This window comes from Aricia agestis, chromosome 1 (genome assembly GCF_905147365.1).
Source record: "Aricia agestis chromosome 1, ilAriAges1.1, whole genome shotgun sequence".
Classification (NCBI taxonomy): Eukaryota; Metazoa; Arthropoda; class Insecta; order Lepidoptera; family Lycaenidae; genus Aricia; species Aricia agestis.
In genome coordinates this window covers 26,727,110-26,752,526 of record NC_056406.1, presented here as the reverse complement: position 1 = coordinate 26,752,526, position 25,417 = coordinate 26,727,110, and the positions used below count along the sequence as shown (strand labels likewise).

General features: G+C 38.5%; 1 protein-coding gene across 5 annotated transcripts in view; it reads right to left on the bottom strand.

Moving 5' to 3' along the window:
* Positions 1-25,417, bottom strand: part of LOC121735773 — an 82,744-nt gene that overhangs the window by 41,386 nt on the left and 15,941 nt on the right. The window contains exon 1 of one of the 5 annotated variants that reach the window (XM_042126962.1): positions 14,796-14,851. The exons of the other annotated variants lie outside the window; for them this stretch is intronic. Coding sequence (XP_041982896.1) covers positions 14,796-14,829 — 34 coding nt within the window. The 5' untranslated portion in view covers positions 14,830-14,851. Of the gene's footprint in view, positions 1-14,795; positions 14,852-25,417 lie in introns of those variants that run through there. 5 annotated transcript variants of the gene reach the window in all.

Genomic DNA, 25,417 nt, shown 5'->3' with positions numbered 1-25,417 from the left:
GCACAATATACTTTTATGATTTGCGTGTAAGCTATTCAATCTATTTTGATGGAATTTGGTATGGAGATACTTTGAATCTCGAGAAAGGACAAGGAATACCGTACTAATTTTGTCCCGGCAAATGTACGGTTCCCGCACAATAAACTTTTATGATTATCGCCTAAAGTCTAAACTATTCAATCTATTTTGATGGGTATGGCAATACTAAATTTTCAGTCGCGGGAAAGGACAAGGGATACTTTTTATTCCGGAAAATATACGGTTCCCGCACAATAAACTTTTATGATTCTCGCCTAAACTATTTAATCTATTTTGATGAAAGGCATGGAGATTGGAGATACTAATTTGAATCTGGGACAAGGAATGTTTTTTGTCTCGGAAAAATGTACGGTTCCCACACAATATACTTTTCTGATTTGCACGTAAACGACTCAATCGATGTACGGGAACAACTATAAAGTCCACGCGGACGAAGTCGCGGGCAACAGCTAATTCCATAATAATATCGAGATTATTGTTCAAGTAAGCAACTAAGTTTGTACCACATTCGGGCCATGTGATGTACGTCACGACTCACGAGTCACGAGGCACTTCCCACTACAGCCAGCCTGGGGAAGACGAACAAGGCCACCCTACCCCACCTGCTGAGGGTGGGCACTGTAACACGCTCGACACGTGTTACAACAATTATATACAAGAGTACAAACTACACCTTTACAAGGATTACCTCTTGCCTCTTGTCTTGGTAACAAACTTTACCTCAATAATAATTGTAATCCCTAAATAGTAATTTCCCCTTAATAACACTTTTATCAATATTTAATCAAATCAAATCTATTATTCTTTTAATTATTATTATTTAAAGAGGAAAAGTTTTTTTTTATTTACTAGCTGACCCGACAGACGTTGTCCTGTCTTGACGATTTAACCATGATTAAAATGAGTATAGCTCCATGCCAAATTTCATCAAAATAGATTAAATGGTTTAGGTGAAAATCATAGTTATCATCATAGTAAACTCACAGAAAACCGGCGTGAAACAGCGCTTGCGCTGTGTTTCGCCGAGTGAGTGAGTTTACCGGAGGCCCAATCCCCTTACCCCTACCCTATTCCCTTCCCTACCCTCAACTATTCCCTTCCCAATTCCCAAATTATCTATTTGTTGACTTCTGTTGTTCGCTCGACGATTCTGCATTGCCAACCGAGCTGTTTCACGGGCTGCTTCACTTTGCTCTCGTGATTGAGAAGCACGAAGTCGAGCCATACTATTGCGGCGCTGTTCACGTGCAATTTCTTTCTTCAGTCCTTTCATTTGCAGTATTTTGTATTCTTCTTGCATTACGGCTTTGTCGGGAAAGATTCGATCGTCTTGGTCGCGGCATTATTAATTAAACTTCACTTCACTTCAATCCACTTGTTAATTATTTATTTAATAGAAATAGTTTTAATATTGATTTCTTACAAATATCAAATTGTCATCCATACGTCATTACATAGCTGTCATTTTACGTCAATTACATAGCTGTCATTTTCGTTTTGTTATTCCAAGTCTGATTCTTTTTTGTTATACCACGTTTTATAGTGACTGACGTTTCATGTCAAGTCACACAGGAACGCTGTCGAACGGGATAAAAAGTATCCTATGTCCGTCTCCTGGCTCTAAGCTACCTCCCTACCAATTTTCAGCCAAATCTGTTCTGCCGTTCTTGAGTTATAAGTGGTGTAACTAACACGACTTTCTTTTATATATATAGATTAGAGCCAACAAACATTATTTAGGCTTAGGGTGTGTGTGTCCCCCCTATAATATAGTGAACTCATAAAGTTAATATACCTAGCGGAATAGAACAAAGGCCTAAGCAAGAGAGATGTCACTATCAGTAACACTGCGTGGTAAAAAGGGACGTGTGATATATGACAGCAGCACTCTTTTTTTGACGTCCAGTCGGCACGTGCCGCACGTTGACAATTTAATCTCATAGAATTCATGTTTAGTCTTGCTTGTAAAAGTGTATACGTACACATATTTTTCACACAGATGAAAACCAATTTCGGTTTCTTTTGACAGCTCGAGATTGTTGCTCTATTCCGTTAGGTATATTAACTTTATGAGTGAACTATAGTGAAATATCATATAATGAACACACAGTGAACCCTGTATAATAATTTACATAAATATAGAGTTCACTGTTCACAGCAACAGCACAGAAGCAGCGCTGAAAGATGGTGGCCTTCTTAGATAGGTCGACTACAACTTACAAGACACTGCTGTATATAGTTTTCGCATTTTTACAAGGTACAGATATTTATATACAGGTAATTTTGAAAAAGATTTATAATGTATTTCGTATTAACCACGAATACACAAAAGTTACAAACTCAATTACAACTTTATCAATTTCGTCGAAACAAGCGAAGTACAAAATATAAAATAGTCGATCAAATCGTCCGTGAGTCGTGACTGGTGATCGGTCGATCGTCAATCGCCGTAGCGACTCGTTAATGAACAATCACATTGTATTTATCGCAATAAAATTCAGCCAATGAAAATGGATCGGTATCGTCAGCAACTCCATTTACTATTTTATTTTTATTCAAGATGGCCCGGTGGACTTTGTATCACTTTTCTCCTAATAACTATAGACTATCCCAGGACTTGCTCGAATATTTAAAGACTAAAATTAACCAAAATTTTTAATTTAATTTTTATTTAAATAGATTGACGATTTAAAATTTTGTTATAGTATACACTATAGCTATACAGTATACACTGTATAGTATGTAACAGTATACTTTAATTCACTTTTATTTTTACCCGACTACGGCGAAGCAAAAAGGAAGGTTATTATTTATTTAAAGTCATATACGTTTATATATGTCGCAGCCGACTGGCTTAAATAGCCGTTCAATCAAACTGCTAGCATTTGACTGAACAACGCCATTCAATCACACGGCTATACGTCGTTTAGCCGACTTGTTGACTACAACGTTCAACACTACAGCTAGACGACACTTAGCCAACTGGTTTAATGGCAAATTAACTAGTGCGACCATTAGCTTAATATGTAATTTGGGAGAATTGGAAAACTTTTTGTATTTTATTGAAAGATTATTCTCGGATTAAGTTTAAGGGGTGAGTTGACCAAAAGTTTAATGCAATAAGTAAAAATAAAAAACTCTGAGGCGTGTTTTGTGACGGTCGCCGGCTGCTGGCGCAGCACAGTCACAGTTCTAACCTAACCTACTTTTGGACTTTCTGGATTGTTTTTGTTTTGGCGGGGGGCGCAGCCCCCCGAGCCCCCCCTTTTATTTGACGACGGTCGCCGGCTGCTGCCGCAGCACGCTCGCTGGGCTCGCTCGTCTCCCTCTGTGTTGTGGTCTAAGTTCTAACCTAACCTAACCAACTTTTGGACTTTCTGGATTGTGTTTATTTTTGTTTTGACGGGGGGCTGTGCCCCCCGAACCCCCCTTTCGGGAGGGGTGCGTCCATCCATTTCATAATCCCGTAATTTCTCCTCGAATATTTGTTGAAATTTTGATTCACTCGTATGTGCCTCCACAATTTTTGTATGTTTAATAACACTTGTAACTTTTATTAACTACTTTCTTTCCGCAAAACAACCACAAACACCAACAAACACCTGCTAGTTGACGCCATATTGTAAATAAAACGCACCTAGTGCCGCAGCGGTGCGCGCTGAACTACTTAAATTAGACGGCGGCTTTTGAATCAGCTGTAGTGTTGAACGTTTTGAGCGACTAAAATATTCAATATAAAAGCTAGACGTGTGATTGAATAGCGTTGTTCAGTCAAAGGGCTAGCTGTTTGATTGAACGGCTATTTAAGCCAGTCGGCTGCGACATATACATTTATTCACCTTTAATTTTTTATTTAAGAGTACCCGTTATTCAACTTTTTATTGGACTTCGTGCTTGCCAAAGGTAGCAATTTAAAAAGTCAATAATTATTATGCATATTAATTTGTACATAATTATACATTATCATAATAATTACTATTATATATCTTGGGGTCGGATGTCAAATATGTTTTATTACGTGCTGGTAGTTCGTACGAGGATTTCCTTGAAGAAATATTATGTATATACTAGATGTCCCGCGCGGCTTCGCCCGCGTAAATTAGAAATTTTACAGAATCCGTAGGTACATTTTCCCATAAAAAATATTTCCCCCGTTTTTCCCACATTTTCCTGAGTTTCTTCTGTCGTATTAGTCTTAGAGTAATAATATAATATAACCTTCTCGATAAATGATGAGTCTTACTCGATAAATGATCTATCTAACACTGAGATAAGTTTTTAAATCGGACCTGTAGTTTCTGAGATTGACGCGTTCAAGCAAACATACTCTTCAGGTTTATAATGTTAGGTAGATATAGATTTTTTTTAATTATCGCTTGACAAACTCGAGTCTCGATCTAAAAGACTATGAAATGGTATAATATGGTAGTGATGATGATGATGATGATGAAGAATGTAATTTGCATAGTAGCATATGCTTTCTGTTCTTAAAACAACGCCGAAACTCCCAAACTTGTATCTATAAAGAATCAGGAATTCTCTCAGCACCTTCCGAACCACGGTATACCAGGTATATCTCGGTGCAAAATCTTACTTGATGGTAGCATATGCTTAGAATACTTCTCACGAAACCGAAGTCACCATATGTTTCCCTATAAGTTTTGAGGAGTTCCCTCGATTACTTATGGATCCTTCATCAGATCACCACTTTTCTGAATATAATACCAAATTGGGATGATACCCTATATACCAAAAGAAAAATTTTGAAAATCGGTTAACAAACGGCGGAGTAATCGTTGAATATAAGAAAACGAACATAACACCTCCCCCATTTTGAAAGTCGGTTAAAATTGTAGCCTATGTGTTATTTATTTAATATTTTAATCAGCACATGAATTGAATAACAACATTTTTTTCAAATTAATCGTAGCACCATCTGTCAGGACAAACTAAAATTGAAATAGAATAATATTGAATGCGATGATAGCGCCGTCCGCCGGATCTAATGTAAAACATTCCAAAATCAACAACTCCTTATAAATAAGAAATTAATTGAAAAAACATTTTCCATTAGACCAAACTGTAAATCTAAACCATTCTCGAATCTCCACGAACACACACAAAAAATTTCATCAAAATTGGTCCAGTCGTTTAGGAGGAGTTCAGTCACATACACACGCACACAAGAAATATATATATATTAAGATTAAACTTTGTTATGTAACGAAACACTATTTCGGCGAAAAATCAGGTTTTTGGATATTCTGCACGATTTTGCTTTGTAACAATATTATGTTGTTGAAAAATTTAATGTATATGTCGCAGCCGACCGGCTTAAATAGCCGTTCAATCAAACAGCTACAGCACAAACGGCAGCAGCCGGCGACCGTCACAAAACACGCCTCAGAATGTTTTATTTTTACTTATTGCATTAAACTTTTGGTCACCCCTTTAAAACGTAATCCGAGAATAATCTTTCAATAAAATACAAAAAGTTTTCCTATTCTCCCAAATTACATATTAAGCTAATGGTCGCCCTAGTTAATTTGCCATTAAACCAGTTGGCTAAGCGTCGTCTAGCTGTAGTGTTGAACGTTGTAGTCAAGAAGTCAGCTAAACGACGTGTAGCCGTGTGATTGAATGGCGTTGTTCAGTCAAAGGGCTAGCTGTTTGATTGAACGGCTATTTAAACCAGTCGGCTGCGACATATACATACGTATTATGTATATACATATAATAATCGCAGCTCGGAATTTATTTGCAGAGAAGTTACTCGAATGAAATAAGTTCTTTTCAAGTCTATATTATTATTTATTACCGAGTCTATAATATGACGCCTGCAACTCCGTTGCGCCAAAATTCGTTTACGCGCGCGAACCGTACATTTTTAATGTCAAGACAGATAAAGAGTATCCTATGTCCTTTCCCGAGACTCAAAATATATTCATACCAAAGGAGAATGCATACGGTGGTCCAATACTCCTTTCAGCAATTTCGGTAACAGACAGACACACTTTCGGATTTATAATATTATTTGAAACTAGCTGTCCCGGTGAACTTCGTGTCACTTTAAAACCTTTCCTGGACTTCTACGAATATTTTAAGACTAAAACTAGCCCAACCCGTTTTCGGGTTTTAGCGTTACTAACATAATTGAAAATCCATTTTTATATATTTGATTTTTAAGTATTATCACAAATCTTTTGTATGGGAGTATAGAAAAGTGTTGTTTTTAGACTTTTTTAGGTTTTTTTTTTAATTTTTCTCTCCGTAAGAACCATCCTCGTACTTTAAGGAATATTAAAAAAAAAAGAATTAGCGAAATCGGTCCAACCGTTCTCGAGTTTTGCGCTTAGCAACACATCCAGCGACTCATTTTTATATTATAGATAATATAAGTATGGAAGTATGGATGGTTTAGGGTTACGGCGTTCATGTTTCTGAACACATCGACTATTCAATCTTCAGTCTGTACGTTCTATCTACGTAATAATAATAAAAAATATTTATTTCTGAACTATAATGTGGTAATATATTTTTATGTACTGGCCCTACACCTTTAGAACCAAATAAAAGTGTGTTAAAAACATAAAAGTTTGCCAATACAAAGATTATGTAAGATTCAATTCTCTTTCTATTAATTTCCATTTATTTCTATTATTTTCCATTTCCGTCGAGGAAATCTAAATTTGAAGAGTAATAAAGCATCTGTTTAGCTGACTGTACGCGACCTGGCCAGTGGCCGCCCTGCGGCGCCACTCTTCGCGAAGGGCGCGGGCCCGGGGCCGCCCGCCGCAGTGCTGCCGCGATCTCATCAAATGAACCCATACACCGGCCCAACTTTATTATTCTCAATTAATTTGTGAGCTTTCCCTATTACCATTAAATTCGTGTATTTAATGTTTCTTCGATTCTGTCTATTTCCCCATTCGAGGGCGATATTGAGATTTCGAATTGTGAAAAATTGCCTAATAATTCGTTAAAAGATTATTCGTAATGATATTCTTGAGAGCGTGTTTGAGTGGCTTCTTTTAAGATGTTATTTTTATATCAGGAGTGACAGGACCACAGAATAATGAATATAGTAATTAGTAGTACCAAGCAGGACGCTCGAAAACATAAAGAACTTTGGCACACACGGAGCCGGTAGACCGTATCACCGAACCCAGTAGGCGTCCGCGCATATCGCACAGACCACAGTACATAGCCGCTATAGTACATTACATCGTGTAGTCCGAACTCCGAGTCAATTGGCCGATGCATTCGTTTGCCGAGTGATAGCGGGTGCGTTGACCCCGCGTGACGTCACGCCACCTATGTGGCTTCGCACTCGCTCCAATCAATCCTATTTCTGTATCTATCGATTTTGTCTCGGACCGACATCAGACTGGCGAAAAGATTATTTGGTTTCCCTCGGATCCGTCGAGGAAATCTAAATTTGAAGATTTATAAATTAACCCTTGATGGGATCCCCGAGCGGCAGCCGGCTGCCGCATAACAATTGAAAATCTATTGTGTCTGCGATACCCACGATGGACGTGCTACGCGCAAGACAGCCGCGTAAACAGGGGAAGATGAATCACCTAAGAAAGGATACCGTGCTGAGATCCGAGTGTTAACACGGTAGTGTCTTCGACAGTAATACAATTTGAACATTTTTAACCGACTTCCGTCGGTGTTTATTTATGAATATTGTATGAATGTCGCGACCTTGAACCCGCGGCGGCAGTCCGCGCAACAAACTTAATATAAACAACACGTTTACTAGTCCGTGGGCAAACATACTGCAATGTGGTACGCCCGCGCCGTACGATGCATTAGACGGGAGATGCGAACGAGGTGACAGGTGTGAATTGACCCTAAACTTTTCAGTATCTAGATAAGCGGGCACTATAGTTCCAAAGACGTATCTTAAAACCAAGCGAGGTCACGGAACTACAACGGTTTTTAGAACGAATCCTAAGCAATGTTTAATCCATCCGAAAGTTATAACGAAAAGGACGTATTGAGAGCAATCAGACTGGACACAACGAGTTGTGGACATTGCACTACATGCATTACTTAACAAGCATTATTGTACCTTACAACATCTATTTTTGGACCCGTACCGGAAGCCCACTTCTTGGATGGTCACTAAACTCTGGTGCGCGCCGTGCGTGGACTGTAGAGTGGCGCGTGCTTCAGCCCCTAATAGCCTGTGTGTGCCGCACGAGGCCGCAGGCTGCACGTGGAACACGAGGCATTCAGGCAGAATAATGAATACATATAATATTGTTTTGTTTGACGCGTGACGCGATATCACTGATTTATGGGAATCGAACATGAATAAAAATCGCTTCCGGACCTTCCGGCTATGATATTGACGAGGGCTTACAGAATATAAGTAAGAGGGCTACAGAAGGCTTCATATAATGAAGGAGAAATGGGAAATTACTTTCAGCCTCAAGTAACGTGCTTGTACCCCTTCTGATCAGGAATTTGGTACATATTTAACTGGTGCATATATGTATATAACACAATGTATATTATTGTACAAGGTGTAACAAAACAAAGTGATATTACTTTAGAGTTCAGGGTGTGTATGTGTCCCATATTATATAGAGTTCAATAGGAAAGTAGCAGCGCTGAACGAGCAAATTTTACCCCCTGAATTGTTTTCATTTAGTTTTGTTACACCTTGTATATACAGTGTGTAACAAAAATAAGTGATAATACTTTAGGGTGTGTACGTGTTCCTTGTAGAGAGTTCACTGTGAAAGTAGCAGCGCTGAAAGACGAAAAAATTTTTTTACTTTTGTATGGGCAAGGGCCCGAGCGTCACGAGTTTTCCCATACAAAAGTGAAAAAAAAGTTTGGTCTTTCAGCGCTGCTACTTTCACAGTGAATTCTCTACAAGGAACACGTAAACACCCTAAAGTATTATCAATTTATCACTTATTTTTATTACACCCTGTATAAGGCCCGTATTTTTGATCAGCCAACCAATCACAGCTTTCGAGCTGTGTTAGATGCATCTCGGTCTCAAGACGGACTATTTATACCGGCCTAAGTATCACTCACTTGATTGCCGCCGACCCACGGCTGCCCGGCCGGCGTGCCGCGTGCGGTTATCAAAACAAGTCGCAAAAAATTGTTGGGACGGTCGTCGGCCATCGCTCCCTTTTGTTGTGCGTTTCAAAAATTTGTTCGCGCGAGGATGTTCACCTGAAGATACTGGTCGATCGAGTTATATTGCGTCGTTACTCCTTACGACTGTAGAGAAATAAATTCAAAAGAAATTGATTAAAAAAGTCTCAAGAACCGGCAAGACTCTACCCTTTGGGTGGAAATAATTATAGCTCACCATAGAATCTAGACGACTGTCTTAGTAGTTTATCCTCAATACAAAACAATTATTTTTGTAGACCAAAGTAATTATTTCTATGACGTATGAGTTACGACGACCATACATTGTCAGTTATTTTATGCCTGGAAATATATGCAAAAAAATATGCAAAAAAAAATGCATTAAAAGATAATGACAATGAGACCCAGACCCGCTCCTGAGTCCTGATGTCCATGATGAGATGACTCAGCTAGAGAGGGTGTCTTTGACGCACATACCCTAGTTCACCTTGCTATAGATATGGAAAACCCAGCACTAACCGCAAGCGATTATGGACTCTATCGCCACCGATTAAGGCCCACGCGTTGTCCTCAATCGTTTAATTCGTTCGGCGAATTGTATGGAACGCAGTATGCGCGAGTCTTCGCGAGAACTGATCATTAACATTTTATATAGACAATCATTATATTTATTTACTTTGTTTATATAATTCATTTTATTCATCGCTCTATCTTTACGAGTAAACATTTACTATTGTGAATATACTATTTACCCACATCCTGCCGCAGTCTGGAAACTTATGAAGTTAACTTAAACTTTTTTTCCATAAAATATGTCATTATTTTTGATTACTATCAAGCTAATTTTTTTTGTGAGTAGCTTCACTTTGATAAGACAAGCAACATTTTTATCTGCGAAAAATCTTGAAAGTGGTAGCTAACAGTTTAGGGTTCTGTAATCAATAAAACTTTGTTGACTACGGTACCCTAAAACGGGACCCTAACCTAACCAGCTGAGTTTTTGTATATTGGTAGGTTAATAGTTATATAATTTAAGAGTAACATTGTCCTACAAATAGAACAATCCGTATTTTAGGACCATCAAATCAAAGTAAGAAAACTGATTTTGCTGAAATTTGGTATGGCGATACTTTGAGTCCCGAGGAAGTACTTTTTTCGTGTATACGTATAGAGGGTTTTGGGGGATAAAAACGATTCAGAAAATCTTATAACTGACAAACAGCGCTTTTCCTATTTATATAATATTTCCTTGCTTCGAAATTCGAGCAAAGTTCCGTCTACATAATCTCTTATGTTTACTGTTTACAGTCTCGAAATAGAAATTAGAATATTATATTACATCTCCCTCGTGGCCCGGTATATTAGTTCCTTCCCCTGAGACAGGCCCGTAAACAGATACTTATTGCAGGTTAATACAAACTGACAGAGTGGAAAATATACCACATCCAATAAACAAACTAATTCCGATTCATTTGGAGGAGATATTATAAAATAAACTAGAATCTAGATCTTACCCGCGATCTCAGTGTTCGTTCTTCGTGTCGCGCGGTAGCCGTACATTTTTCGCAACAAAACTATTCTATGTCCTTTCTCCGGGAGTTAGAGTATCTTTAATTTAAATCGGTTCCGACTTCCGTATTAAAAATATTAAAGTAAAGTGAAAAGTATAAAAGTTCAATTGAAAAGTGAAAGGTGATGGACAGGCACAGTTTCGCATTCACAATAATAATAACATAAAATAACTAGATACAACATTCCCTTGACCCGGCAAGGAAAATAATGTTTTTCGCTTTCAATTTACGGGAACCAGCCCGGAGAGAAAAATCAGCGACGGAAATTCTTATAAACCGTTATTAAAAAAATAAACTTCCCTTTTTCGTATCCATGTATATCTTGTAAATTATAAACGTCGTATTGTATCATACGTGAATAAACCAAAACTATAAAGTTTCCGATATCTCTCAATTAAACTTTTTGCATTTTATATTGCCGAGACAAAAATAAAGCCATATGTTTCACAAATGAGATGTTTGTACGGAATTATAATTTACAATTAACGATTTATCAAACGGTTTTTGTTAAGTGAGCCATGTTTCTAGTAAGGATAATACAGCATGTTAAACTTGATATATCTAATATCTATGGAGGCTTTTGAGACCAAGTTAAAAATTACATTTTAGAAATATTTAATTGAATGTTAAGCAGTGAGTGAGCTGATGATGATGAATTTCTAGTTAAGAGCCCTCTCGATCACGGTAGGTTTTTTAAATCCAGTTTTTTTGTTTGAACCACAAAAACATTTGGTCAGCTTTGATTTTGCGGAACGACGAAGAAATTTTATAAATCCTTTCTTCTAACTCCTTCACCACCTATGGACGACCTTATAAGTCTCTTATAAGGTCGTCCATGGGCGGTAAACGATAGTGCTAGCAGGCGATCCGTCAGCTCGTTTAGCCACGTACCATCTTTTAGAACCGGCGTGTAGGGTAAACAAGGTATCAAATATACACTGATTATGGTGCATTGATATAAAAATATCAATGCACCATAATCAGTGTATGTTTCTAGTAATGAGTCGCGTGCTGGTTGCAAATCGCTCGCTTCCGCTGCGGTTGCGGACTGGTTGCGGTCGCAGTGCGAGCGGAGCGAGTTCCACGATATCGTGATATTATATGTATAGTTAACTAGATGACGCCCGCAACTCCGGTGCGCCAAAATTCGTTTATCGCGCGGAAACCGTACACTTTTTTCGGCGATAAAAAAGTACCCTATATCCTTTCCTGGGACTCAATCAAAATGTATGAGTATGGATGTATGAAAATACCCATGCTATACGTATCGTTATTGATTAATATTAGGATTCGTCCTGATCAAATTCATTATTTCATAACTTACGAACTTGATGATTTAAGATACTTTAGAGTTTAGACTTTAGAGATTAGCGATTTTCTAGACGTCAATAGTCGCTACTCGCTTGCACTCGCACCATACCCGACCGATCAGCGAGCGTAAACAAACATAATGAGTCACACGTTACGCGGCTAATTATTGTAACATTGTTATCTGTGCGTCAGTGATTCTAGCAACCTGCCCGGTTATCCCAGGGTGGCGGCGCCGAATGTGACGTCAACTGTTCCTGCAACCCGAGCGGATAACCCGACTCCCGAGTCGCAGAACGTGACGTCAGCGTCGCGACCGTTTCTGTAACCCGCGCGGTTACACCGAGGTTGCGGCGCCGCACTTGACGCAACCAGCCCGGTTACATTAAGGCTCGAATTCGGAATTATGTGTCCGCGCGACCGAGCGCTTTTGGCCGCTTCATAGCGAAATCACATGCAATTGTATGTAAAGAGCGGCGTGATTGCATCTCTATTTAAATAAATCGTTACATACAATTGCTGGTGATCTCGTTGTGTATCGACTATCGGCCAAACCGTTCAGTCGCGCGGGCTCGTATAAATCGAGTCTTAACCCCGAGATGCAGAAGTTAGGGCCTTTCCACACAACGTATTTTTGCGCCTTGACGACGCACGTTTCTGATGAACTCGTCTTCTGCGCGTTTTCATCGCGTTTTGGCAGATATAAAGTTTAAAACGTGTCGGCTTTTTTGCGTTTGCTGAGCGTTCAACTTGCGTTGTACGCAACATCTTGTATCGATACAAACGAGCGTAAAAAACGTCGTGTGGAAGGGCCCTTAACGTCAGCATCGAGAATTCGAGATCGACAGTTCCTGCAACCTGCGCGGTTATCCCAAGGTTGCGGCGTCGCACTTGGCGTGACGTCATCCGCGACGGCCGGTTCTTGCATCCCGGTTGCGTGTGACGTCAACGGCGAGGGAAAAGTCCTGCAGGCTGCAACCCACGCGACAATGTCGATGACACATTATGGCATCGCACTCGCAGGTGCAAAGTCCACAACTCCGAGTTGTTACGGTTAGGACGCCTGTACCTTCGGGTACATTCCTTGGAGTACCAGTGTACCGGGTATGCATATTGCATAGGTCCTGATGTACAGTTAGTATAGAAAACGGTACCGACTCCAGATAAAGTTTAAGAAGAAAAAAAAAAACTATGTTCTATAGCAAGTTTCTTGATTAAAAGTAGTATTTATTTTAAGAAAACAAAAAGAATGGAACGATATATTTTGAACGAATTTCAACGTTATTTCAATAACTTAAGACATAGTTTATATCCAACTTTTGTAATTTGTATATTGTATTGTATGTACTTAGAACTATGTAAGTATGTAAGTACTAAGTAATTGACATACGTGAAATAACTAGCAGCAATCAGATATATAATATTATGGCTATTACTGCTGCGATAAAAATAAAAATAAACATTATATAATGATCAGACTCTCGGAAATATATGATAAAAAATATCATAAACGTATCGAGAAATATAATCGAGCGAGCAAAAATACGAATTAAGATAAAAAAAATAAATCTAATTTTAGGATCTGTCATGTAGTAAAAACATAATAATATTCCTCCTATTTGATAAATAATACAGGTAGAGCTTGTATAATTTGAAATGACGCGCCCCACCACTTTACTAACTGATATAAATGAAAAATTTTATACTGCGATGTGTGAATACGAGGGAGGGGCGAGACATTTTAAGCTAGACAAGCCCTAAATATATGGTACGGTAGTCTATTCAAACATGGACTATTTCGCGTTTCTATTACTTCAGTAAAGGGTCTGTAATTTGATTCTGAATTTTATTTTCATTCTATTTAAACATTTCCAAACCATTATTATACATCATCTTCAAAATTTAATTTAGAAGCAGCCTCCGCGTCAAAACAACCATATTTCAGACTTTTAGTCCACTATTATGCTAAATTTTTGCTATTTCTAAAAGAAAATACGTTAATGACCAAATGACTTCTATTTATGCATTTAACAAAATGATAAGAAGAGGAAATAAATTAGTCATTTAAATTCGACTAAGCCCTTTTAAAAATACTCTTCAAGTATTAAAATAATTCACGTTTACTGCAACGAAAGTGCGTAGAGGCTCTACGAAGTTTCGAGTGAAATTGTAGACGTGCTACGGGCAACGGGCTACGGGCTACGGGCCACGGGCTACGGGCTACGGGCCACGGGCTACGGGCTACGGGCTACGAGACGCGCGCTCTATACTACCGGCTAGTTTTTTTTTTTTTTTTTTTTTATGAAATAAGGGGGCAAACGAGCAAACGGGTCACCTGATGGAAAGCAACTTCCGTCGCCCATGGACACTCGCAGCATCAGAAGAGCTGCAAGTGCGTTGCCGGCCTTTTAAGAGGGCTTTTAGTTACTAATTCTTTCACATATTATGTAGAAATTCGTAAATAATGAGGTAAGAAAACATTATGTACACTTTAAAATTAATGTATGACAACAAAACATAAAGTTCCGTATGAAAAGTTGAAAGATCAAGTTCTATCCTAGTAATAGATATATCAATAATAATAAATAATATATACGTCTCATAACTCGTTTTAAAACGTTGCCAGAACGTATTGAAGCATATTACCGTATGCATAATGCGACCATAACAAAACAGACATCAATATAACAAACGAACTCCTTCGGTTCCTTAGCACGTAAACTTCACTAGCACTGCAGGTCCAATACATACCAATATATTGAGTGTAGTGCACATCCACATACATCCGCGGCGCACCGATCCGGCCGGTGCTCAGTCGCTTACTGACGGCGGTGACGCCCAGCGCCGGCCGCCATGGTGTCCACTCGCAATTATCCGTAAACTAAATTGAGACGGAAGATGGGCTTTGTTGCATGAGACTTGCTTTGACGTTAATGTTCTTATGGTGTGCGTTGTGCATTGACAAAACGGACGTCTAGTCGACTCAACGTCATAAAATACAAACAGCCTACTCCAATCCGTCCAATCGGATCGGAGTATGTACTATCAGAGAAGTTGATTCAGCCGACAGATCACAACCATATTGAACCAACAATACTGAATTGATGTAACTCGACCAAATGACGTTGGTCCGTCAACTGCCTACGAATCGATTTCTTCGTGACCGGCCATTCGATTGAAGGTCAAGGCGAACCCTTAAGCATCAGTGTATGTGTACGGTACCTGGCGTAACCGGCGGCCATATTTTGATCTTAATACCGTCACAATAGGATTCAAAGGTGGCACCAGGTTCTACTGTACACAATACATTAGCCTGCCTTCTGTTTCTATTTATTCTGTGAGATAAGGGTTTTGTCTTAGCGCCGCGCGATTTTGACATACTACATAACTTGCACGTGTTTAAGACATGAGTCCTAGGAAACCGCAGGGAACGTGCTGGAACTGTAGGTTGCAGCACATGTCAAAGCAAATAATAATTTATTATTTGCTTTAACATGTGCTGCAACCCACAAAATAGAAATTGTAACCACCAAGTTTGTAATTTGTTGTATTGTAACAACAATAATTATTGTAACCCCAGTTTCGCGTTGCAGACGCTCCCGTCCCGCGTCCCGCGCTGACGCGTATGTTTGGCCGAAGCCTAAATCGTTCGATAATAATTATGAAGTTGACGTTAAACTCGTCTAATATCAATCCAATACATTTTGATCAGCGATTCTATTAAGAAGCGATAAAGAAAACGTCTTGGCTAAAGGGCACGGTCTCGGCATTCGTTTCAATTAGCTCACGTTCTCATTACGGCCGACGAGAGCTTTTCATTTGCTTCTTAATTAAACCACAGACCTTCTGATTTAGTTTGCTTACGTTGATTAAACACCACTTAAGAGGATACAACAGGGGCTAGAGAAATGAAAAAAAAGTACGTGTAATATCTATAGCTGTCTCCCTTACCTCAAGCCTATACCGCAGAACGCGATAGAGACAACTGCAGAAAATCCAGAAAATCAACGATTCGTTGTCCCCTGATTCCTTCTCCAAAACTTAACCGATTTAAGTACTTTTTTCATTAAAGATTAAAAAAAGGCTTGAGCTGTGTTCCTATGTTTTGCTTTTTTTGTATAATCTAGCCAAATCTGTTTTCTGGACGTTTGAACACAGCGGAAAATCTGGCCATTTTTTTGGGTTTTAGAACGTTCATATCTTATTTAATAATTAAATTATGAAAAAAAAGAAAACATAGGGACATTGTATTAGTGGCCGTAGATATTCAGGAAAAAAATTATAACTCTACTAGCATTATCCAGGGAGGAAACAGGGGACAACGTTTGTATGGAAAAAAGGGCGGTGTGGAATCCTCTTAATACTTATACAGAGTGTAATCAAAAAGTAATACTGTAGGGTGTGTACAATAAGTAGGTACATGTCGCTTATACAGGGTGTAAGAATCCAGGTGATCATACTTTGGCGTATATGTTTCTTACTTAATTATTGTGTGGTTGTCACAATATATGAATGTAATTTTTATTTTTTAACAAAACATTGAACTCGACTTCCAAGATAAAGACGATATTCTTAAAATGATCTAAAAAGTATGAAATAATTCTTATTATTCATCAGTGCCTTTTTCAAAATTCGACTAAACCTCAACTACTTCTGAGTTCTGCACACAATTTTCATTTCTTTGAAGTCGGTACCGGCTTAGTTCTATGTCAAAGATCTCAGTTCTAAGCTGGTACCGACTTCAAAAGAATGAAAATAAGTTCAGATGAATCGAAATCACAATATCATCCAGATAAATTTTACAGGAATTTCCTCGATTGCTTATGGATCCCATCATCAAGTCACCACTTTTATATAGACATAGTACCAAATTCAGATTATACCCAACTAGATGTCCCGCGCGGCTTCGCCCGCGTAAATTAGGAATTTTACAAAAACCGTACATTTTCCCATAAAAATATTTCCCCCGTTTTTCGCACATTTTGCTGAGTTTCTTCGGTCGTATTTGTCTTAGCGTGATAATATAATATAGCCTATAGTCTTATTCGATAAATGATCTATCTAACACTGAGATAAGTTTTTAAATCGGACCTGTAGTTCCTGAGATTGACGCGTTCAAGCAAACATACTCTTCAGGTTTATAATATTAATGTATGCATAGATTTTTTTTAATTATCGCTTGACAAACTCGAGTCTTGATCTAACTATGAAATGGTATAATATGGTAGTGATGATGATGATGATGAATGTAATTTGCATAGTAGCATATTATGCTTTCTGTTCTTAAAACAACGCCAAAACTCCCAAACTTGTATCTATAAATAATCAGGAGTTCTCTCACCTTCCGAACGACGGTATAACAGGTATACCGTGGTTCGGAAGGTGAGAGAACTCCACTCTACGGTGCAAAATCTTACTTGTTGGTAGCATAATATGCTTAGAATACTTCTCACGAAACCGAAGTCACCACATGTTTCCCTATAAATTTTGAGGAGTTCCCTCGATTACTTATGGATCCTTCATCAGATCCCCACTTTTGTGAATATAATACCAAATTGGGATGATACCCTATATACCAAAAGAAAAATTTTGAAAATCGGTTAACAAACGGCGGAGTAATCGTTGAATATAAGAAAACGAACATAACACCTCCCCCATTTTGAAAGTCGGTTAAAATTGTAGCATATGTGTTATTCTAATGTGTAATCTATATTGTTGTAAAGTTTCATTAAAATCCGTTCAGTAGTTTTTGCGTTAAAGAGTAAGAAACATCCACACATCCATACATCCAAACAAACTTTCGCCTTTATAATATTAGTAGGATATTGTTGTATTGTTGTAAATGTATTACAATAATTGTAAAATTGCTGTAAAAACCAAAATATTTTTGAATGCTTCAAAAGTAGAATGTTTGCTACTGCACTTAATATAAGATTTTTTGCTAACAAGATTCTATGCAAATAAATTATTCGTTATTATTAGATCTATTCAATCCTTACATAATCTCTGGGAGTACTAGAATATTATAAAATATAATGAATATTTCAATGTTGTTGTCGATTAAAACGGTTGAGATAGCGTGCTCGCGTGTCGTCTCTCTGACTATCCTAAGAGCCCCCGCAGACTGAAGACTTTCTATCGGCCGATAGCATAGCCGATAGTTTGGTTCGGCTCTTGATCAGTATGAAGCTGCATGGAAGTGCGCATATTACAACGATACCGAGTCGGCCGATAATTAAGTTTGATGGGCTATACCGTATACGATTGCCTTCAAACTTAACCTTCCTTAAGTTTGAAGGCTTCCTTTAAAATGTCGGCCGATGCTTAATCAGTACGACGTTCTTCCACGCGCGCACACGTTGAAGATTGTTTGGTCGGCCGATTCGGCAGAAATCCGAATCGTGAAAGATTTTCCATTCAAAAATCTATCGCTATGAATCGTGCGAGAAGAATCGGCGGCCGACTGTTGTCTAGTCTGCGCACTCATCACCAACCCAACTGTGTAATGTGTAGTTGGCGTAGTGTGTACTAACAGCCCAACCCGACCAAACTATCGCCGATAGACAGTCTGCAGTCTGCAGTCTGCGGGGGCTCTAAGTCAATCGACAGAATCATAAATTCACTGAATAGAAACCGTGGGAGAGATAAGTCTGATCACAACGATCCTTTGAGATAGCCTCAGCTGTCAGCAGTCAGCACGCGCACGGTAGCAGTGCATACTAAAATTATAAATGCGAAAGTGTGTCTGTCCGTCTAAGCGTCTATCAATTACATCTTCACGCAAATAGAACCGGTGAATATATTTTGATGTAAGTTTATAATGAGCTTATTTCAAAAACAAAATAGCTACATCTAATCCATACAAATATCGGTTTCGGTTAGTCTGTCTGTAACCTCTTTACTCCCAAATCCCAAACCACTGAACTGATTTTGCTGATATTTTGTATGGAGATACTTTGTGTCAAAAAAGAATTTTAGCGCAGCGCAGTTGCGGGCGTTATATTACAGTAAATATAATAGTTTAAAATTCTAAAAAAACAAACGCTTTAGCCAATCCGCCATCTTGGATTTAGTCACGTGACTATTTTTTTTTTCGTATTTCTGATAGCAAACCCTTTCATATTTTGATACCCTTATCATGGGGTGCATTTCAAATAGCATGGCCTCAGGCCACCATATTCGATTTGTATTGTCATCAGAACTCAGAGCGTGTGCAACATTTTATCCTAATCGAAGACCGGGAAGTGGGTCAAATTAAGATTCCAAGATATTCTTACATACATAGTTACAAGTGAAGCTAATAAAAGCGTGTTGAAAACCGAATAATTTGTTATTGACCTACTTTATGTAGGCCAATAATTATTATCATAAATAACAATGATAATAATAGATGCGACAGTACAAGTCATAAGGACAATTTGGTAGAATTGTTTTAAGCAAAATCAGTGCTATTATTTTTCTCTATTATGGTCTCATTAGTGGCGAGGGTAACCGCAATAATATATTGTGTTCAAAGGACAAAACTACACTTTCCTTTTGTATTAAGAGGTTTTGCGGAATTCCTACCTTAATTGTAATAACGTTGTTTAAAAAGGTAGAAAGTAAGTTTCCTTTGTAGCCAAAATCACCGAAATAAACAAATATTGTGTAGTTTAAAAGTTTAATAAAAATCTGCTGTCTTTATTTGTCATGTAAATCACCAATATGCTGGACAGAGACGAGCATACTTTCTAAAATTGTAAACATGTATTTTAAAGTTTTATTTCAAAGGCCGGCAACGCACCTGCAGCTCTTCTAATGTTACGAGTATCCACGGGCGACAGTAGCTGCTTTCCATCAGGTGACCTGTTTGCACGTTTGCCCCTTTATTTCATAAAAAAATAGTAAAGGGATGATTATACTTTGTCCGAAACCGAAAGTTTCAGATATTCTCATTTCTAATATTCAAAATCCCATTAAAACTAATATCTGTTGAAACAAATATCGATAGCTCATACGTTAATCAACACACTATCAATCATACAATAATACACGCAAAAAGCGAAGGCCGCGGATTATGTAAGCGATACCGCGTATCATACTACATACATGATACAACCTAGCATCGATATATACGAGTACATAGTTTATATCGCATTGTAACATAATATGGGTACGTGATCGCCAGTTTCAAACTTAAAGAAGCAGAAAGTCTTGCCGTCCAGTACGAAAGAAATATATTGGGATCGAATCAGAATTGCTCACTAATATAACAACAAATGTCGGACACAGGTTGGTATTTCGATGCGAACAGTAGAATTACAGTTTAAACAACAATCTTTCAAGACTTTTTGACAAACAGTTTTTCTTCTGTTTTGCTTTGCTTCGTGGAGTTCTAGACAATGGTGATATTGGCGAAATGTTTATATAACTACGGAAAACCCATAAAAGGGTTGGCAAAGAGAAAGCATAGCATAGAACGACTTCCATAAGTCATAAAATGGCCCAAAATATTATCGTCGAAAGCCGCTGCTCGCGGTAACTGAATCAGGTCGACAGATGGAAGGCTCTATAACCACATACAACCTGTGCTGAATTGACGACTAGTCAAAAACTCAGAATACAGTATTCAGAGGTCAAAAATGACGACGGAAATACTCATAAAATGTGTACGCAAATTACATGGTGAAAGGCCGCTTTTACAAACAAATCACTAGGAATTTAGAAAATGACAATATCAATTACTGACGAACTTTTTATGGCGCGAGATAAGACACAGGCAGGTTTAATTGGTGAAAGGTATAACCACCGACGGTAGCGCCAGTTGCGCTAGGCAAAGGGTACGATAATGTCGGCTAGCGGTACCCATAGAAGTGGTCCCATTAACCCGAAGAAAACTGAAAAGACAAAAGCACGTGGATGACACGCGCCGACAAAAATCAACAACCCATACCACCAACCAATCCAAGTTGACCTTGGCGTGTCTTGGCGAATAACCTGACCTGGCGCAGAGGCATAGCCATCGTGCTGGTGTAATAACAAAGTCTATATTATAGCCAATGCATCGAGCGGTGACCGTTGGCCGAGTATATCGCCACAAATATTGACAGTGCGCGGTCAGAGTCCGCCGCGGGACCCAGTTAGCGGCGATTACGGACCGGTATCGCTAATGTCAACATATTAACAGTAAATTAGTGGCGTTATCGCTGACACCAATACGCACGATGTTTGGACATGGCTCGGCGGGATTACGACTTCCGATCAATCTATAAATTCCCAATTTTCCTTAATCACACATAGTAATAATCTGGACAATCCATCCGATGGGGTTTAAGTCAGTATTGCGTCTTTTCATGCGAGAAGCATACGTCAGCAAAACTGTGGTCAAGCATGCACGTGTGGTAGTCACCTAAATTGACTATGCCGTGCACTGGGCAAGTGCGGTGGGCGCCGCTGTTTTGACGTCATACAAATAAGGCTTGATAGAGATTCATAAATTAAGGAACTAGATATAATATTTATTATAGGATATAATAATTAGTAATTACCGCAGTTAAAAGTGCAACGGAATTATTACCTGAAACGAAAAAATAACGCAATTAGTACGAGTAACGAGGTAATGTACGATTAGCATTTTAAATCAGCCACATTGTAACGGTTCGGTGATGACTTGTACAGCGAAGAGCTAGTGCAGTCGAGAAAGCGGTAGATGTTATCATAATTGTATAAGTTATTTTGGAACCATTAAAAGCCATATCATTACCATGATGTTATGAGTAAGTAACTTTATTTTACTACGGTTCGTCAAGCAGTAAGTTTACATATTTTTAATCACATAATAATTATGAGGGCTCGTTAGTTGTTTGTCAGCACTACCAAAAAGAATGATCCCACAAAAGCATTTCCTGTAAAATGTTGCCGAGACGACCACATTTCTCGGCAATATTTTACAAGAAATGTTTTTGGTGGCCGGTGGGATTTCAGTTTTTTTGTAAGCCGGTTCTTGTAAGTACTTATTAATAGGTTTTTTAAGTTACTGTCTACAGTCCCGGTGTAAACTCTTATGTCCTAATTCATAAAATTGTTGAAAGTCCCATATAAATCTCCACCCCCCATTTTAGGGGATGGGGGGGCGAAAGTTATAAGTTTATAATTTTTTTTTGTTGTATACTAACCTTAGATTACATACCAAATTTCAGCTTACTAGCATTTCCGGAAGTAGCCAAAAATTGTGATGATCATCAGTGTATCAGTGACGAAATCGGTGTACTCGTATTCTAATTATCAATAAAAATATCAATAAAATCTTATCTAATCTACAGCATTAAAGCTGTTCAATTGAGACTTTGTATGTTTAATAAGTCTATTATTGACATCATATCCTGAGAATATGAACATCGAAAACCAACTTTATGAGGGTTCAAAAAAACGACGAAATTCTTCGAGAAAAGGTAGAGCCCTTGCGCTTCGCTTGGCTCGTCTCCGCAGGGATACGACAGTGTTCCGAGATTCGGTGACAAAAAAAAATATTAAAATAAGGTTCCTATATAAAAAAATAACAGAGTCATCAAATATGAATTGTAATGGGAGCTTTGTTTGTTTGTTGCAAGTCAAAACAGATGAACCTGGGAGTAATTATCTGACGTTGACGTGACAGTGCACGTGCGGGTGTCACGTGGGGCGCACGTTACGTGACCCAGTGCACACAGGGTGACGCGGAGCAGCCGGGCAGGTCACAACGCACTAGTTACTTCTAAGTGTTTCGTCTATTGGCAACTCCAAAAGTTATAAAGAAGATGATACAATATTATAAAGAGTGCTCATCAGTCGGCTAAAAATAAAAATGAAGTCTAAATTGAACAATTTAAAAACTACAATTAACAACATAATTATGTCTATATTCGATTTGTACTAAGTGATATTGCAGCAGGCAGGTCTACGCATTACGTATGTAGATGGTAGAGAATGCTTTGTCGAAAATCCCTTAAAAGGCAATTGTAGCTACGATATACTTGATTGTTATCCAATTTCTTCGTCAAAAAATCTTTAATTTTTTAAATAAACACAAAGCGTAACCAGAACATTCTCTATACAGTTTGACGTAAGCTGCAATTGTGTACTGGTTATGTTAATCGGTGCCATTAAACCGCTCAACGCAATTAAATAGAGTATTTACATTCTTGCCCGCGCTTTGTTACGGTCTCAAATCTTAATGGTTGTTCTAAAATTTACACATTTGGAGTGTTACTTGGGCTGTTGGCGCCCAAATTGGGGCGATTTTAACACTTATCCCTCTATCTAATTTTTAGGTTTCTGCATTGGATTTGGTTACAATCGCGGATTTGGATAAAGGATATCATCAAATGTCTGTCTCGGTGGCTACCATAGTGAGTTCTAAGACATAATTTCTCATACTCAATATCTACTTTATATAACAAGTGTAGCGCGCGGCGCTGGCGGCGCGTGCGAGGCAGCGCCGCGCCGCGCGCCGCAAGGACGAGATAGCGCAGATTAGATAACAGACAGCCAAAGACCTGAGACGATACTTGATAAGTGATAACGTGTTGTAACTATATTTAAAGCGCCGTAATATATTTATAACGCCACACGATATGATGAAACACGAGGTGTACTCAGCTAAGTAAACGCTAGTATTAAAAGAAGACCTGCCAATTGATTGCGAGATTTTTTGACAGAGAGTTTTTCTGGATATGGAGATACTTTGAGGCCCGGGAAAGGGCATAGGATACTTTTTATTCCCGACAAATGTACGGCTCACGCGCGATAAACGAATTTTGGCGCAACGGAGTTGCGGGCGCCATCTAGTTAAGTGTATAAAGTTGTTTAAAGCCATATTATTGAATCCTAGGTTAACATACACGGTGTGGTCCCTTCCCATAAAACAGAACATAACTGACCCGTCCAACTAGATTTATCTACAGATAAGCACAACCTGTTTTTTTTAACAAGAAATTCTCGAAGTTGGCCGTCGCCGCGGCGCCGATTTAGTCGTATGGGGTTTTTAACCTCCATTTTTTAAGTTTTTTTTTAAATAATAAATTTAATGAGGAATCATCGTCGTCATCACTGAACACTAAAGTCCTTGAAGCTTTTATCTTGTAATTTTAAGAATGTAACTCCTTCCAGTAACTGGCTAGCTCGCTAATTTGGTAGATTTTTTTTTTTACGTGGTAGAGCCATGCTTCGGCACGAATGGGCTTTTCTCATGAATTATTGTGCCACATGTTACAAAACCGGCATAAGTTTCGTGTTATCCGAAGCTGTTCACTAAGCGTTTCATATTATATATGACTTATGAGTAAAATATTCCTGACAATTAGCAATTTATGAGGAGAAGCGGACACCATACCCCAATAGGCCCACCGTCCATACCTACCTAGTACCAGTAGTACCTATGTAGGTGCCTGCGGACGCCTGTGCGGTTTCGTCGGTAAACACATTAATTTCACATCAATTATATCCCACCGCGAGATATTTCTCTTATTAATGTCGAGAAAAACCCAGACTTGCCGGTCGAGCCATTGACGTCAAACACTAAACACTCGTACTTAATAATCGAGTTGGACGATACACCTACCTACTTTGAAGAATATTTTAGGAGTTTATGGATATCGAATAAAAATTGTTATTGGTAAATTAAATTCTGAAAAATATTTTTTCCGGATAAGTAAATCAAGACAAATATTAGTGCACCTAGTACGTACATGACTCATGAGCCCGTCAACCGCACCTGAGTCCTATCGCCAAGAGCCTCCTAGCGATCTTTTGGGATAAATTTTAAGACAAACACGTTTTTAGCATCGTTCGTATGTTACTTATGGTCTTAATATATTATAATTATTATCTCAAAATATTTAAAAAATTTAATGACGGCTGGAGTATATTTTACTGTTAGGACTAATAGGAGGCGGCTGGTGAAAACGGGCGTTTACGGTCAAAATATAATTATTGACTTCGTCTAGAATATAAATTAATAACTGATATAGAGATCATGCCAATTGCTGTCAAGAAAAAAGTAATGGACACATGTATACTTCCCTCATTAACTTACGCCAGCCAGACATGGAAACTTACATATTAGACCAAGTCAAAAATAAGATCATTTCAAAGAGAGAATATGCTAAATATCAAAAGAATACACAAAATAGCACACAGAAGCATTAGAAAAAGAACTAAAGTAGCAGACGCTCACCATTACTGCAAAAAACTCAAATGGCGCTGGGCGGGCCCCCTTTCGAGACTGACAGATAATAGATGGACTCAAGCAATAACAGCATGGAAAGGAGCCACAGGCACTAGAACCAGAGGGAGACCTATAGCTCGATGGACTGACGACATAATAAAGATAGCTGGCGAAGGATGGATGGAGATAG